The sequence below is a fragment of the Atractosteus spatula genome, chromosome 7 (assembly GCF_055471065.1).
Source record: "Atractosteus spatula isolate fAtrSpa1 chromosome 7, fAtrSpa1.hap1, whole genome shotgun sequence".
NCBI lineage: Eukaryota > Metazoa > Chordata > Actinopteri > Semionotiformes > Lepisosteidae > Atractosteus > Atractosteus spatula.
Genome location: NC_142712.1, coordinates 61,885,133 through 61,903,950, shown reverse-complemented (window position 1 = coordinate 61,903,950; position 18,818 = coordinate 61,885,133). Strand labels below are relative to the sequence as shown.

The 18,818-nt window shown below is 40.4% G+C and overlaps 1 protein-coding gene across 1 annotated transcript in view; it reads right to left on the bottom strand.

Annotated features, from left to right (window-relative positions):
• Positions 1-18,818, bottom strand: part of ccdc33 (coiled-coil domain containing 33) — a 96,185-nt gene that overhangs the window by 38,178 nt on the left and 39,189 nt on the right. Inside the window, exons 5-9 of the mRNA XM_088920907.1 lie at positions 16,117-16,250; positions 11,541-11,650; positions 5,792-5,893; positions 5,039-5,130; positions 2,959-3,079 (exon numbers count right to left, since the gene is read on the bottom strand). Coding sequence (XP_088777033.1) covers positions 2,959-3,079; positions 5,039-5,130; positions 5,792-5,893; positions 11,541-11,650; positions 16,117-16,250 — 559 coding nt within the window. The remainder of the gene's footprint in view (positions 1-2,958; positions 3,080-5,038; positions 5,131-5,791; positions 5,894-11,540; positions 11,651-16,116; positions 16,251-18,818) is intronic.

Here is an 18,818-nt window from a genome sequence, read left to right as displayed (position 1 = left end):
ACACCTGCTGAGCTTCAGTGGGCAGCCAGTTGTGAGCTGCAGGGTGATATACCATAGCTGCTAAAAAAGGTTCTGAAAACATACAGTAACTGCCTTTAAATCCCCTAACTCACTGGAAACACATTTCAAAATCATGTGTTTTGTACAATATTAATTTATTGTGGTGTGTGGCTAAATGTTCTTGTGTGTTTTGATTCATTTCTCTGTTGCCTGATTTTATGAATAATGAATAACAATTTATGAATAACAGTCAATTCCTTAAAATGTTCCTTAAAATAATGCTCATTTGATTTTATGATAAAATAATAATAATAAGACTAACAGACGTTTCTCTGTTCCTTGAACCTCAAATAATGGATACAAAGGTCATAAAAAAAGAAAAGCCAGCAGGAGATTTCCTGTAGTTGTTAAACAAAACCAGTAATTGGACTGGACTGGAGACCCAGAAAGATAATGAGGTTGTTTTTAGAAGATGATAATTGTTTTATTCTGAGCACTGTTTGGAAGTGACTGTACTGACAGTGACTGTTTCAGATTTTGCATGTAAACTGCAGAGAGTCAGAAAGTCTGATTATATAAATATAAATATGATTTTAAAATAAGATGATTACAGCAGCCAATGTTCTATAATCACTAACAAAATCTCTCTTAAATTGGTCTCCCAAGGTCATTTGTTTCGTTTTTCTAATTGTTCTGGATAATCTCAGGTCCCTGACCGCTCGGGAGTGTTAGAATATGGGGGCAGACTCAGCCATTTTAGGACAAGAAACTCAGATTGCCTGGGAAATTATAAAGGTATTATTTGCACTCTCCTAGATGAGCACTGTCCCCCAGGACAGCCCCTCCAGAAGTGGTACTGGCACAGGCTTCTCTGCACACAAAGGTCAATAGTGACACCCGCTAGTCAAGTCATTATTGATTCCCAATCCCTTGCTATTAGGCAAGGTAATTACACTACACACTGACATTTAAATAACGTAAATATATGCAGATTCTAATGATTTTATTTAAAGTAATGCCAATAAGAATAATTCTTTGATGAAAGGTCAGCGACTCTCCAACTGCCATGGATCCTACAATCTGAATTTTAAAGATGTCTGCTTGGATGCTAAAATTGATTAAAATGTACAAGGGTGTTATTTTTGCAAAAATGAAATTGTATTTCTGTAGCATTTGCATTTCCAAACATTTGCCTTCCTGCTTGATTCCTTCCTTCCAGTTTTTGCAATTCAAATGTATCAGATGTAAGCCATTCCTTTAATCCTTGCATTGAGACTCAAAGCATGTCCTGGACTAAATCGTTTTCTTCAGTGCCCACTAAAAACGCTGAACATGCTCAAATATGTAAACACATCTGTTTGGTCGTGCGGCACTGACAGATGAAACTTTTTTTTTTACAGAAAATGGCCAAATGATTGTTCTGTGATGAGAATGTTACAATGTTACAAATGTAATCAAATCCAAGCAGGGCTTATAATAAATGCAATGAAGAGATCAGTTTTTACTGAACAAAATGGTCTAAAAAGAACAAAAATGGTTGAATATCTTTGTGCGAGTATAGCCTACATGACTCTACACTTAACAACAGGGGTTAGTTAATTATAATAGCTTGCTCATAACATCTATGACAACTTTCACGGCAGAAACCCAGTACTTTATTTCTGTCTTTACCATGACCTTGCCAGTCATACAGTACACTCCACGGAAAAGACAGAAAACTCTCACTCAGGAGAGGACTCTTCCCACATGCGCCTTCCCCTCGGCCAGTCCGGGCACAGATGGAGGCTTTCTGAAGGGAAGAGAAACAGGCAGGCCCCGTTCTCTCTCATGAGCGCCCCCAGTGATCCGCAAAGACAGCCTGTCACAGCAATAGCCTGTGCCAGGCTCCGCATCCTAAGGGAAGGGGTGCTGGTGGGGGTTGGAAGAAATAAAAGCGTGTTCAAGTACACACGCTTTTCCAGAACAATGTTCTACGAGATACCACGACGAGAGACAGCAAAGGCATTAAGTTTGCAAGAAAAACGAAAGGGAAATACAACACTCCCAGGAACCCCCAGATTAGTCCCTGCTCATAACTAGTACACCCAGCAAATTCTGTACTGGCCATTATTAGATACAAGGAATTACCTGCAAGGATCCAAAATGCCAAAATGCATCAGCAGAGCACTGGCAATGAACTTACTCCCCGTGTTTGGCACAAAAAACCCGAAAAAGGCCCAAAACAGGAATAGGGTTTTGTTGTTTATAGTACCATAAATATACGAGTGGCTGAATGAATTGAACCATTTTACAGAGATCTGCTGTTAATAACGCCCCACTAATTTTGAAATTCAAGCGTTATTAAATACAAGAAGGAATCTCGTCTTGGGGAAAAAATAGCCATTAAAAGGCGCTCTGTTCCTCTCAAGGACTTGCATTTGTTTTTTGCAAAGATAACCTGTGAAGAGCCGCACTGGTGTTGCTCTAGCTCCGATACAAGGGAAAGAGGACATGTCATTTTCTGCTTCCCAGAAGCTGCATGGGGAGTGAGTGTGAGCCGAGGCAGACACTGATGGGGAGAGACAGCAGAGAGCTGCATAGCAGGACACAGAAGGGAAGAAGATTCAGCCCACAGCAGCCTACACGTTGCTCAGCCCTTCATAATTCACACAAAAATGCAGATAGTAAAAATATAAATATGTTCATATATAGCTTTATTACTGCATGGGCTTGTATGTATTTAATATACAGGTATTTATATATTTAAGTGCAGAACAACAGATGAAATCATTCAATTGTAGTGTGCTAAGATTATTACAATGTTATTTTCTTGATAGTGTCCTTGGAAACACTTCTTTTTTGTCTCAAGGAACGTTTTTTACTTCTTTTAGTGTGAAAGGAATTATCTCACTAACTTTCTGTCCAGGTGTGCCCAGCTGTTTGTCGGGCAGGATGCCCAAGGCTGGCAGGAGGACCTACCTGGGGATGGCCTTGGGCAGTCAGGGGTGGCACATCAAAGCAGGAGGGGGGAGGCTGGGGGAAGGAGACCGAGGTCACCGTGATGCCCGCCGCACGAGGACTCCGAAGCAGCATGGTGTCTCTGGAAAACCAAACACACTGGCAGTGCCAACAGAGTCTCATATGGAAGAACCCATGAAAAATGCACTTAAGAGTAAATTCACCGATACCATTGTTAGCACAAGCTTAGGATGGCCATCCAGGCAGAATGCTTGCAGTAGCCTCGAAATGGCAAAATATTGCCCAGTTTCCAAAGGTTCAGGACGCCTGATCACTCAACAGGCTGTGACACAAGCTGCTAAAATACAGGACATTCATGAAAACATACTGTAATGGTGTCTGTCCAGAAGCTGCACGGGAGACTCAAAATTTAAGTAAAGGATAGAAACACCTCTCAAAGACCAATAAATCAAACATATAGATGCCGTGCGACAGGCAGCCCTAGCAACAGTGCAGCTATTATTAGAAGTGGGAGTTATATCACAGAGCAATAACAGAGGAAAGAGCCAACCATGAGGTACAGACATGGGCAGCCTGATTATTCCCTGACCTTCATGTGTCAATCAGACGATGGGAGCCTATAGTTGACATCATCCTTAGTCTTCTGCTTAACCTATCCTGAGAGACAAACTCAGGAAGGGAGTGCCCCCTGTTCACAGCATTTCTGGGTTAGCTCACTGTCACTGGAGTCCATACTGTACTCAGTATCTATATTTACTGAACACATACAGTACAAACCCTTAATATTTCTGACTGTGTGAGTCGTAGTATAAAGATCCTTTGAGACCATTGATGAAAAAACATGAAGCAATAGGTGAGCTTCTTTTTATTAATATGTTGTGTAATTTTATCAGTATAATAAATCAAACTGAAAAGTAAAGTCAACTGAATTAATTATAATTATAACAGAATGAAGTGCACAAATAAATGCTGACATAATACAATTCAGAGCAAACAAAGCAAGTCGTTTAAGTTGGTCTTAGGGTTTCATCTCATTTCATAATGACTGTATGTTTCTCACCTGTTAACATACAGCATTTATGTGATTTATGTTTTGGTTTTTGAGACTAAAGTCTGCAGTTAAACCACTGAGCTCTGGTTCACTCTGTATTAAAGTGTAATGCTTTTATTATAGGAAACCTGTCACAGAGCTAATGCTGCCTGAAATGTCTCCACAGGAAGCAGCTGAGGTTCAACTACATATCGAAAAAGCACACGGAGATAACTGATGTGCTCTGAAGTTCAACAATTAAAATGCACGGCCACTTCTGAACTGGACTTAAATTCATAAGTCATTTATTGCTTACAAAATGTTTCATTTTTTTTTCTGTGATAAATCATACTCTGTCAAAGACCAGGTTCTAAATATATGGAACTAGGGAGCCGATATTTACAGGAGGTGTGTCACCCCATTTGTTGGTATGACTAACCCAGCCATGAGCCAGTAATCTGAAAAGGGTAAAGTGAACTTTATTGATTCAGAATATTAGGGAGGTCGTGGATGTTTATCTCACAGATGAAAATTCAGTATAGCACTATGAGATGACAATAATCAAAACAGAATAATAAGCCAAAGCAAGGTGAAACAGTGGCGCCTCTAAAGAAGCTCTTTCTGCATCGTGGATCTCACAACTCATCCCCGTGTGTGATGGCATGAAGTAATTGATCAGCGCTTGTACGGAGCTTCAGAGCACCCAAACCCATCCCCTTGCCAGCAAAAAGCTTTTAAAAGTCACCTTTTACATTCTGATTAACCTTAATAAAGGAGAAAGTCTCCATTATTTTTCTAAATTGATGCCAGGGACCCGGCATGAATTAACCCCCCAGATGGGAACACTTGCGCTTTTCTAACGCTGACCCGCAGGGTCACTTCTTCCACACACCCGCTCTCCAGCCAGTGATTGCTCTTACAAAAAAAAAAAATAAAAATGGATTTTTCCTCAGCCAGCAGCATTATCATTCATGAGCAGCAGCCCATCCCCGCACTGTGGCCAGCCCCTGATGTACGGCTGATGACAATCTGCACTCCACAAGCACTTACTTGTAAGACGCATAATCGGGGACAATACGAGCCACAGCAAGCAGAGGCCCAACTGGCTCCCTCAGGGGCCTCTCCATGGCCTGCAACAGCACCTGAAACAGCACCGAGCCCAGATAAACGTCAGGGGAGTGGAAGAGCTACCCACGCCCCTGGCTCTGCAGTCGCAGCACGCACACCACTCCCCAGAAATAATGCAGCATCACGCACTAGCGTTTAAAGCAATTTGCTATTCAATACCCCTCAGCATTAAGGAGATCAATAAAATAATTCACAGCTAATAGGAAATTGTAAGTAGGGGTGATTTAGTTAGCTCGGTTGATTTTATTGTGAAGGTAACCTGAAACAGGAAGCCAGAAAACGTTCTTTATTTTTTTTTTAAAGAAGACTGACGGGACTCAGATTTTTTTTTCCCCCCCAAACACAGCTGGAAAATAGAATTATAACGTATAGCCGCATAGAACTAATTAAGCTCTCCTGTTATTTCTGCAGGCCTTGGCTTAAATCCAACTCAGCTGATAAAATGAATAGAAGGCAGGAGCCTCAGTGTACGTTCTTGTATTTTCAGATCTCCTCTACGACGATAAAAAAAAGTCATTAAAATCTTAGACATCGTGTGTAACCGACATTTACAAGCAGGACGTCCAGATTCTCAAATTCCCCTTGAAGGGAAAGGCCTGAGGTTTCATTTTCTCCCCCGCAGTGCCGGCCGCGGTCTGGCGGCGGGCAGAGGCGGCAGGTACGGTAAGCGCGTACCTCGAACCCCGTGAAGGAGAAGCGCGGCAGCCGCGGAAGGGCGCTGACCTGTCGGACCACCGTGGCGTACAGCCGCACCCCTGCCGGCACATTCCCGTGAGCCTACAACACAAAACAAGCCAACACACAAGGCGGATGCTTCCGTCTTCCTCTCCAACTAGCGGTTTGATTCGGCGTGGAGTGGTAATAAAAATAATACTTGTATTCTTAAGTGCTTTTCAAGAAACTCAAGGTGCTCTACAACTGCGCATATAGCATAATACAGTACGCGACAAATATACATCTACACAGAATAATGCACGACAGAAGTAAGAAGAAAACGGGGGGAAGCCTAGGAAATGGATTCTTTGATAGTGAGGAAAAGTGAATTGCACGTTAAAAGCTTTACGTGTTAAGGCAGGTTTTGAAAATGTTGGCTGTTGTGGCATATTGAAGGGATTTGGACAGTGAGGTCTACAGATGTGCTAATCCTCGGTGGGTGGAGGCTGGAAAGGCCTGATTGTCCGGTGCCTTGCATGAGCGACTGTGTAGGAGCTGAGCTATCACCGTGTGGGTGGAGGAAAGATATCCCTTTGTGATGCCCCTCATGTGAGCTGCAAAGGTTTCATTTCAGAGCCATCACCAATAGCACAGGTGTCACCAGCTTTGCAAAACTGATGTTGGGAAGATCTAAGTATAAACTCAGTCTTGCCTGAGTTTAACTGAAAAAAGCATGTACGAAGTTAATTATCGGTTTTCCGTTTAGTTATGGCCAGTCAGTTAGTTATCAGTTATCAGTAACGGCCAGCAGCCATATCACCCTGTAGCTCACAATTGGCAGCCCACTGAAGTTTAGCAAGTGTGAGCCTGGTCAGTACCTGGATGTGAGACTTCCTGGGAAAAAGGTTGCTGCTGGAAGTGGTGTTAGTGGGGCCAGCAGGGGGTGCTCACCCTGCAGTCTGTGTGGGTTGGGGGAGGTTCTGACTCTCTGTCGCCATTAAAAATCCCAGACATCATGACACCCTGGCCAAATTTCCCATTATCCTTTATCAATCATGGCCTCCTAATAATCCCCGTCGATGAGCTGGCTTCATCACTCTGTTCTCCTCCCCACTGAGAGCTGGTGTGTGATGAGTGTACTGGTGCACTATGGCTGCTGTTGCATCATCCGGGTGGGGCTGCGCACTGGTGGTGGTGGAAGAGAGTTACCAGTTGCCCTATTACCTGTAAAGCACTTTGAGTGGAGTGTGATACAATGTGATACTTCCCAGAATTCTGCAATTCTATTTCAGAACTATATGCCATGCACACTTGTAAGTTTGGGGAATAAAACCAAAAATTTCATGGCGAAATGTTAACGATGGGGACATGGCAAAGACAGAGTAGAGAAACCGCTGTTTGTGATCCACCGACTGGAGGCAGTGTTTGGTGTCTGGTTCTTTAGATTGAGGAGAGAAGAACTGTGTTCAAAGGGACCCACTGGCTGCTCATCATAGTTCACTCCAGTGCAAGTGTAGCGGAGCTCGTTTGGGCATGGTGACGTCATCGCCCTCCCTGCGCGTAGCAGGGACCTCAGCCACCTGGGCTGGGGGAGGTCTCCTTTAGCTCACTCGGCTGGTTCCCTGTTGCATTACGCCGGAGACCTGGGTTCGTGCCCCAGGTGTTGCGGGACGAAACGGGTGGCGGAGGGCACGAGCCCGCGCAGAACCGCGACGATCACACAAGTAGATGAAGCTCAGACTGGACTGTGTTGTTCAGGAGTGTTTACTTTGCCTGTTGCTTTGTTGTAGGAAAATATAACAATCGAACCCTGGCAGAGAAGAGGCACGTTATCGATTTCAAATCTGCCTACTGTACCTGAGAAGGTGATCCCGGGATCTTCAAAATGCTACCAAGGGATTTAAAGGAAATGCTGAACATGCAATCTTTTGTATTTCACCTGACGTGCTTCATAGTGTATTGTACAATTTGTGCAGATGTAGGAACTGATCAAAGATAGAGGAGGATATGTTTTGAAACAGTGTTAGAATTTAAGATTTTAGACAACTTATACACTAATTTTGTGCACAACATTAAATAATTACATGAATAATGGTCAGAAGAATAGATCAAGCCCCTTATCCAGGAGCAGGAACACTTGTATCAAAAAATAAATCTTTTTTTACAATCTGTACTTCTTACAAAATGGTCTGACTAAACAAATTCCATATTCACAGATGTACCCTGCACCATCTCATTAACACCCTAGACTGCCATTATTCATCATGAAATAATACATTTCCACATATGGGCAAATATAAATAAAATATAATTTAGCAAGCTTTCAAAACACTACAGGTATGGAATAGAAAAGGAAACCCCTTAATGTTATTTATATTATAAAGCAAATATTTTTAAATTAACAAAGAAAAAAAATGATCAGAATTCTATACTTTCTCCCCTGACCAAAGTTCTGTCAAATGGCTACTCGTCACCATTCAGCTAGAGCCCTAGAAAGTATTGTTATAAGCTATGTTGGATTGCCTTGTGATGTGTTAAATTCCACCTTACTTTTCATCAACCCAAAAAAAAAAAGAGGATGACCATATTTCAAACTAGACATCCATCACATAGGTGCAATCAGCCAGTCAGCCAACAGGCCTGACAGTGGAAGTCTAAAACTAAGAAAAAACGAGCAGTGATTATTGTTCAGTGCTCTCTGGAGTGCCCTCCATAAAAATAACACACTGCAAATCAATATTTATAGAGGGCATAAACAACAACAACCAAGGGACACCACACTACACGATTAATGACATTTCCCATCCATCACTGCTGCAACGTGCTTCAAAAAAAGATGTCATTTTATGCAGCCTTTTCTTTTTATTTAAACAAGCGTCTTATATAGCTTCATCGTGTGTTGGTTTTCCCCACTTTCTACAATGCACATGTATGCTGTATGAGCTGCAGTTGATTGTGAAGATGACTGACCCGTACGCTATGTTACATACAGTATCACAAACATTGAATGCATAATGTAAAATGTGCACAGCAATTATGCACAAAATAGGATTTCAGAGGCTGAGGAATCATTTTCAAGGGACTTAGTACCCTCTTGGAATGAAGTGATTAGTAAAAAAAAGCCACCCTGTAATATTGTGATAAAATAGTATACATCACAATTATATATATATAATTACAATAAGAACACTCCTGGCCACGATGTTGCTGGATTTAAGTACAAAGCCAGTAAAAGCAGACAATGAATAATTTATAGCAGCAGCCTTGAAGGAGCAGTCTGAACAGAGGACCTGGAGGGGAATGTAGGAGTGCAGTCATGTGTGAACTCATTCTGAGCAGCCAGGGATGGCTTGGCACAGAATTCCTACACAGCTGAGGAGGCTCATTCTGTTCAGAACTGATGCTATTATAATTGTTTAGATTACTCTTATTGTCATTACACAATCTCTTTCCCTTTTCTACGTAGGCTTTATTATCTGTTTAGAGCACCTTCGTTAAACTTGCACTCGTGCTCCTTTCCAGCTGACAGCTTGCACTCGTCGGAGATGATTTGGTTGTAGTTGCACAGCCCTACATTTGTTAGGACTTTAATTATGATCCACTGTTGACAAAAAAACCCACCACCCAAAGCAGAGATCTCAGAGAAAAAGTTTTAAAAAACGTAATTGTGACAGCTAGATATACTGTACCCCACTTCTCATACTAATTTTTGCATTCAGTGGGTATGATCGTTTTTAACTGCGTCTGGAAATGGAATTTTATACCAGATGGTAATTTGATGGATCTGCTGGCCAGACAATCGAAAATGGATACTGTCAAAGAGACATTGATTTACTTCAGATAAGGCTAAATCTGCCACAAAAACATGCCGTTCTGATTTTTTTTTTGGGCAGATGTAGCCAGAGTGAAAAGGAGTTTATGAACAGTGTGGGGTGGATTATGGGTCATTTTTAGTAAAAATTATTGAGGCTGTCCACCCGTTGTACAAAGTTATGAAGAAAAAACAACGTTTTACTTCCCTACATTGCATATACTTACACTGTATTTCTTTCCTTGAGACAGAATTTCAAGGAAAAGACATGTTTGGTATTACATTAAAACTGAATTTTCAGTTTCATCTGAAATAATCTGGGATTTGACCAACTGTAAGCGCAAATAGTCGCTTAAAAAAAACTGCAAGGAATAGAAGCACATTTCCACGTATTGCTGATGGCACCTTTGCTCCAGAAGGTTGAAATACAGACAAATATGAGATAATGTTCATTACCAGATTGTGTTTTTGGTTTCCCTTTGTCATGTCGGGCTCAATTCTACTCTTCAGGCAAACAAGGTATAATGAACTCCAGATTTGCAATTATTACTATTATTACAATTATTATCTATTTTATGACACGTAATAGGTTTATTCCATGCTGAAAAAAAGAAGAAAGAGATCACAATGTTTCGGCTGTGGAGCCTTCTTCACCTGAATGATATGAATGAATACAAACAATGAAACAAATGATCCACATCTAAAACGCTCAATACTGCCAGTGTACTTGTATTGCTCATTCAAAATAAATTATACATATTAAATTATTTCTGCATAGTATCACAACACACCATGATGTGAAATTAATTATGTTAGTCATAGTTGTCAGTACCAATACTGTAAGGTTGGCTTCTGTTAAACTGCTGTGTGTGTCATTAATTTTTTCCCGTGTGGAAACAAAAGCAGCTTAAAGATATGTCTGGTCCCACAAGGATAACATGAATACCAAATTAATAAAGCACTGTATCTATTTTTACTTACTAACTCAAAGCAATCTAAGCATTTAAAAGAAAACTGTGTTATACGCAAAGCGAATGTAAGTGCTTTCTAGCTACACTTTATAAAACAAAATGAACAAACAGCACACTCTGCTTAGACAGATGTTCTCAAGAAACGCTTAACTGCATTTCACTCTGGTAGGCTTCTCCCAGGAATGCAGAGTATAGTCCAAGTGTTTCAATTTCACCACATAGAGTAAACAATGCATTGGTTATTCATGATTCAGCATTGAAAATGGCTCTTTGAAGAGCTTTGCCTATGGCTATTCCTCTGCCTTGCACAGCAGACGTTCAATACCGACAGGCAGAGCTGCTCTACTGTATGTCCCCTGCTGTTTCAAAGTATAGGGATGAGAAATCACAGTCTGGTTTTGAAGATGAAAGTTGTTTGTTACATCACTCTACATAAGCACTTAAAAAGTATTTTAGGTGGTGTGTGGTCTGGCATGAACTTACATCTTCATACCCTTCCTATATACAGGGCTAGGTTTGGGAAACCATCTAGGAATGACCTTATTATGACTTGCTTTCCATTGTTCAATAAGCCTTTGCTGGATTTACAATTTTTTATTATATTTGCTTATATAATTCATTTTGAAATCACCATGTGTATAACATCCCCAGGCTGGACAAAGACCAGAAGCTATAGAATCCCATAAGTCAATGTATGTTTTTTTCAGAAACTTCAGATGTCCTTATGTCAACTGCTAAATGAATGCTTGTTGGCAAAGCCTGCCATATGCAATCAGGAGACAGAAGGAAAGAGTATGCAGTGTTTTAATCTGTTCTGTGTAAATTATGCCCTGTGGCTGAGGAGACATGGCATCCTATAGCCAGCCTACAGCAGAGAAATGGCATTTGGATGGCTGATGAGCCATTGACGAAGAATTCCTGAAGAAGGCATCTAACTGGTGGGGATAAGCTGTGTAGTTGCTGAGTAATCGCACTGGGAGACACTTACCTGCACCAGTTCCATGTGGTAGTGGTGAAAAGGCTGGAGATGACGCAAAGGTAGGCGATAGTAGGCCAGGAGCTCTTTAGTTCGACTGTCAGCCACACTGAGGACCATCTCTATGTGGCCATCGGCAGGGAAAGACAAAGCACAAGGGAAGAATAGCCATACGTTTTAATTTGGCTGCTTTAGATAAGCAAAAACAAAATGCACCACCAAAACCTTTGTATCTACTTCTTGGAATTCTAAACATATAGCACAAACATCTTTAAATGTCCTCTGTCAAGTATTGTCAGCTACAGTAAATGTTTTCAATAAATTTGATTGAGTTGGTGGTACAAACCAACTCCCTGTCACCTGGTCATTGGTTGGTCTAGGGGTAAAAGTGGCCAGTCCTGGTCCTGAAGAGAAGCAGTCCAGCAGATCTTACAGGTCTCCCTTAGATCGTAAATTAATTTATCCAATTTGGCCAAGAACTGCAGTTGCTGAAATCTACAGAATGTCATTTTATTTCAAATCTGTAAATTTTTTAATTGGAAAAATGAAATTTCATCTACGTATGTGGCAAAAAAGACATACTGTGAGTGTTTTAAATGTTGAGAAGCCGATGGTTGAACATGAATCCTGCTGTAGTCTGGCTGGCCTCTTCTTGTATAGGGTGCTTTCTCTCAATACCGAGTTCAAACAGCCCCAGCTTTAAAGCTGACTTTAATACAATGTTGCCTGAGGTTTGCATACAGCATGAGTAAGTATGATACTTCATACAGAAAAACATTGCTGTACAGTCTCATGGTTTAATAAATCCTGTGTTGCTGGATCACTGTTAGATTCACTTAGAAACACGTCAGATCCACAAAATATCCAATGCTAAAATCTAAATTTTTTTCAAAAGAAAGTGGTCAATATTTCTGTGTTATTTTTATAATAGACTAAGAAATGCATTCCTGGATCTTAGTTATAAAATATTTTTAGCATTTAACTAAATAGCATGGCAGTAAGACCTAATATGAAAGCAAGGAAAAAAATATCTACAGTATGCAGCATTAAATCAACCACCTGCAGAAGCACAATTCACTTCGCTCTCAGTGGAGTGTAGTTGTGGTAATTATACACACCCTCTTCATAATACATGGTAATTAAAAAGAGCTCAACAAAATAATTAATTTCTTGCAGCTACAAATATAGAGATTAATGATGGTTAAGTACAATTTACCATAACATAAATAGTACACATATTACTAGTGATTCTAATTTTCACTTTTGATTTTTTCCCAATAAAATTTGAGATAAAGATGTACATGTCATACTGTATGTCAGACTAAGGAAATGAATAGAATCTTTAACATTATTTCATTTTTAATTAACTCAAATGCTCTTATCCTTGGTCATGAATTGACTCCAGGGTGTAAAATTCAGAACAACACGCTTGCACATAATATGTTTTTAAAACAGAGCAAATGTGAAATATTTACCTCACATAATTCTAAAGAGTAATAAAAATGCACTGCATATACTGTGTTGCAAAGAATAAATCAATTTATAATTAGTGCACTAATGAAGCGTGTGTTCGAGTGAAAAAATACAGTTCTGGACTAAAATTAAATGTTGCATGCTGATTAATAGCACAATCATGCTACATTATTGCAAAAGACTGTTCTTTTACCTCAAATCCAGACCTTCATTTAATAACAATAGTGTAAAAGTCCTCATGCAGTCTGGCTGATTAGCACAGCATGTCAGCAGAAGCTTTTAACTTTGTCCTCAAAAATAATACTACCCTGAGGGCATTTGCAAAACATTGTGCACCAATTCTGAGACTTTTAGGCTTTTATTAAGTATTTAAGCACGTATGCTAGGGTAAATGCATTTCAAAAGTACAACACTCTTTAAATATAAAACTAACAATAAGTGACTGCAGGCAGAATGTATTAACTAATTCCTCCCAGCAGTCTGCTTGGTTTATAGCTTCAGAATAGCTTTACTGTACCTACTGTACTTGTGGGAAATTGCGTACTATAAAAGCTATAAACTAAACACGAGCCCGAACCTTATACTGTACTTCTTTGGTTCAATGCAAATAAAATCAAACCAATTGCGAACAGCCAGAGTATGCATGCCAAATGATTCTGACATTCCAGTTATACTGGGGACAGAAGGGTACAATTTAATGTCAATTGTGAGAAACGGCATTATAAACGCATATTTCAAATACTGCACTTCATTTTTCCAAACCATTTTCTGTGCTTCTTAGTACTTTTTTTCCCAGCCTCTTTTAGTTACACCTGGTAGATACGCCTGAGCCTACTTACCTGATGTGTGAAGGGGTATTACAGTAATTTCAAATTCCTGTGATGGGGATTGAGACAGACACGGGGAATTTTGTACCATTTTTCAGCCAATCACTCTGTAGACAGTGCGTATTGTAGATAAATTGCCCAAGATTCCCAGTTATGGCTTTTCAAATTTAAAAAAAAAAGGCCACAGGGACTGGGTTTTGGTATAAATGTTTCGGAAACATCTAATTGTCACATTTGTGTATGTCACCTGCTTGTTTGTCTAGCTTTGACTTTCCTGCCCTCCAATAAGGTCACTATACAGACTGTAAAAGAGACATTGGCTGTGAGATTAAGCAGTTAGCCAAACAAAGGAGATGGTAGTGACGTTCAGTAGTTCAGCTTCCAGTCGACATCAGCATTCTGTTCACATCACAGCAATCACTCTGTCTACTCTTTGGGAGAAGCCATTTAATCACACGTGTAATTATTTTGTCACTTAACAGGCTCAAATCATGCAGCTACAATAGTCAGGCCCACGCTCTGCAATTATTATCAACAGAAAGGCTTTTCAGAACGTTGATTTGCAGAACAAGGCAAAGCAATTTCACAGAGAGATAGATTTCTCCCTTTTTTGAAGCAGAAATGCAGAAAAAACTTGTTCTGTTAGTATTCATAGAGGAGCAGTCAAGTGCAAAGCTAGCAGAGAAGCAGCCATTATAGATGTTCCAGTTTGCATTCTTCCTTCCAATATGGGTAAAGAAATGTACAAAATCAAGATGCATGAAGTATTGGTTGCACTGTGTTTACTTATTTCATATTTACGCATAACAACAGTGGATTCCGCAGTCATATCCAGCTGGTTCACATCTTCCTACAGTCATAGCTGTTTGACCTAGCAAACCCTTTTATTATATACAAATGGAAGATAAACTAAATGTCATGTGCGCTCAAGTCAGAGCACACATCCATAATTACCAAAAAGAGCAATAACCTCCAGCTCCAAGCCCCCAGTCACTATTAACCAAACTTAATATCAGACAAAGCAACAAACAAATACCTAGTATATCTGATGGATGGAACTTGGTTTCCTGTTTTAACAAACATGTTTCAATGTAAATTCAGAAAATTCAGCGTATTGACATCAATTCATCCAAAACCTAGACCGACATAAGTTCAATCAAAAACAATTAGGCTCTACCAGAAACTGGTTTGTTCAATTTTTCCAATTCAACCCTTAATACACAATGTTTCTGCACGGATTTTATTTGGTAAAAAATATGAGCTGGAAAAACACCAAAACCCATAAAACTAAATGGAAAGGATTATGATGCAACTGAAGTTTCAGTCACAACATAGACAGGAAATCCAAGCCACGTTCTTTCATCAGACATTCGAAGGTGGAAGTCACAATCGGAGGCTTGGTTGTCACAGACTGAGACAGTAGGGTGGTAGCTGGTCTGAATCATTTTTCAGGTGGCTACACAATCAATAAGCAGGGATGACTCGCTTCAGGGAGAAAACAGCATTTAAAACCTTTTCAATCTCTTTCGAACACAATTCTTGCCAATGTAATTTCTGTTTTTTTTTATGATTGCCTTAGTCTGGCAGCTCACAAATACCACCTATCATTGCAGAAAGATTAAACTGTCACTGTGCTCCTGAGAAGTGCAAAGACTTTTTGAAAGCGGAGGTGTAAATGTTCTTAATCAGTCACTCCTGAGTTGGCTAAGAGCAACGTATTTGTCCTGGAGCTTCCTTTGCTCTTTGGATGGTTCTCAAGTCATTCACAGCTCTGTATTTCAAGTGTCTAACAAACAGACTGGCCTTTGTGCCTCTTGGCAGAATGAAAGAGACACAGTTTACTCATACTGTACCATCAGGTTTAGCCACCAGGAATCTTTGTAGGGACAACTGCCCTAAAAAATTGAAAGGAATCAAGTCTCTGTCCCCCTAATTTTTTTTCTCAAAACAGAACAGACCTTTAAATGCACACTGAAAGAAATCTGTGCTTATTCGTTTTTATCAGAAAGCCTCCATCAGGGTACAAATCTGTAAAACTATAAGGTTTCATACTTCGTAATTTATTCATGGCTTTCTTAGAAAATGTGAAGACTGCAAAGGTTGTGGGTTAATAAAAAGGAAACTCTGGCCTTATTCTTATGTGGACGAAGAGGATTATTAAAGTCAGCAGCGGCAGTTGGCCCGGTCAGAGGTCCTGCCCCATTCAGACACACACGCAGACACTCTAACAGCCTACAGTAAATGGCTTTGCTACATGCAATGTACTCGTGCACTATCCCGGACCTCACCTTCGTTCACGGCCTCCTCCTCCCCCAGCTCCAGCAGCACCCTCTCCCCCCAGGAGGGGCAGTGTGTGGGCTGCTTCACGCTGTGGGTCACCCCCTGGCTGCGCCGGCCCTGCCTCTCGTCCGCCCCACTCTTCCTGTGCAGGGGAACACACACGCAGGGAGAAAAGAGGCACTTTATTCAGCAGCTGGGAGATACAGTTTATTTTTATGAAGTTTAATAAAGATGAATTGATCCTTTTCCACTGGAGTTGCATAAACAAGACTCAGTTTGGTAATACGTTTAAAAACTGTCGGCCTCCATACCCCATTAAAAGAAATTGCAAAACGCTCTCAGTCTGATTTAAGTTAGAGATATGAAATACTACGATATTAGATTGGTCTAAAACTGGAGAAGGTTGTGATAACAGGGAGCGAGTGCCGGAAAACAAAATAACTATACTGAACTATCGACATTAATCTCATAATTCAATGATACATGTTATTAGCTGTAGTCTCCTCCTGTTTTAGAATAATGGGAGATATAGTAGCCACCTGCCACAATTTGGCTCTCAAAAATGTTTCTCTTCTGAAACTAAGTCTTTGCATAAAAGGGAATCAGTTTCATAATCCCAGTTTAATCACATGAATTCCCTCCCCACACCCCCCTCTGAAAACCCCCATCAGCCTTAGACAATTTATAAAAACACACAGTTTTTCTTTCTTCTGAGCCTAAGCCTTCTTAATAGGGCTGAGGAAAAGTGCTTGCTGCCAGCCTCCCTTCCCAGACATCTCTCTGATAAGGCCTCATGGGACCTGGCACTCCTAATCTCCCCGAGTGAATGCACAGATACCACTGCGGGATCAGCCAGGTCCAGCAGCTCCCCCTCTCCCCGAGACTGTCATATGAGTCGGTTCACTTGCTGGGATTAGAGGGACCACGCACCCCAAACGTAGTCTGGGTAATTTAATGAGTGTCACTTCTGCTAATCGGCAGGAGTCGATGCAGCACACGGTTCTGTACTCGGAGGCGCTCTTTTTCTTCAAATATCACACAGAAAAAAAAAGAAAAAGTCAGCGTGATAAACCTGTTTTTGCTGGCTGTGTCCCTTTTTAACCTAAACTAGGCTTCACATACGAGCAAGGGAGAAAAGTGTAGTCTGTCACAAAAGTAAACAATACAGACTAAAATGTTTTGCTTTATTTTTTATATTTAAGACATTAACGTTTCTTTTAAAAAGATACCAAATACAGTTAAGTGCCAGATCACTATTAAAAATAATGCACTGTAGCCATTGGAACAAGAAAAGCCAAAACAGTCGCTGTTTTACACAGTTATTAATCTTTAGAGACATAATCAAATCTAGACATCAGCTTCCAGTAAATTGTCCAATAAATGTAACCAAAAGCATGGCATTCAGGATGAATGCAGTGTATTTTAAGCAGAGAAGGTTAGACATCTCAAAAATGAATGTACAAATTATCAAACAAAAACCTCATCAGCTTACATCTACGAAATGGATCATGTCTGCAACGTCACATGGAAACGGGGATCAGGACAGCGAGAGCAATTCAGGGTGTATTAGAAACTGACAGTGAATGCTTTCAGAACCCGATTCTACTCCATTCATATCTTGTGAGACACTTGTGTACAGCATGACCCAGTTCGATACACTCCAGAAGTATCATGCGATGACGGATGTTTGTCTTTGTTTCAATTTGGGCCATGACTTTTAAAGTTGATCTCCTCAATATTTGTCCAGGAGCCAATGTCCCATGGAAGGAAGTGTACTGTACTTCAGAAAAAAATGGGATCCATTTTAAAGTTATGAGAGATCTCGAAGCGTTCTAACAAAAGCAGTGTGTTCGAACAATCCATTTTCTAACCAGCTCTTCCAATTCAGGGTCACAGGGGAGTCAGTGCCGATCCCAGCAAGCAACGGGCACAAGGTAAAGTATACCCTCTACCTCTGGCACACTGGCACACTCACAGCAGGGCCAATTTTCCCGGAAGCCACAGTTTCTGCACTGTGGAAAGAAACCAGAGCACGCCGAGGAAAGCCACGCTAATGGAGGGAGAACATACAAACTCCATGAACTGAACCCAGGGCCCCAGCGCTGAGTGGCAGCAATGCCAAGCACTGCACCACCATGCCACCCTGTGTTGTTAATGTACTTTGAAATTCCTATCGAAGAGATGAGAACGATTGTATTTGTTTCACATGAAGGTTATATTTAAATGAATTGTATTACCGTATTTTTCCCTCTGCATTTTTATTAAATATGTTCTCCAAGATTCTCTTTTTTTATTGATTTAAACATAACAGCTGTTGAATGAGTTTCAACAGAGAATTGATATAAATGAGTTTGACAGAAACCATGTACAGTATGAATGACTAAAATGCATGTAATGCTGTGTTCTTGTAAATCAGCTTGCTCAGTTTACAGTAATTTGTGTTTCCCCATAAGGGATTTGCACCAAGTCCAGGTCATATGTTCAGTCATTGGTGTTGCTGATCTTTATAGAGACAGATCCATTAAACAACATCTAAAAAATTAGATGACTCATGCAGTAAATGACTTATTTCTAAACTAGATTAAAAGTTACCGCTTTTTTCCCAACCCATCAAAAGGAAACTGCAGAAGAGACATGGCCTGCTTTGAAACCCTTAAATGAGGTCTACCATTATCAAATACAATGAGACAGTGGAAAAACAGGCTAATTA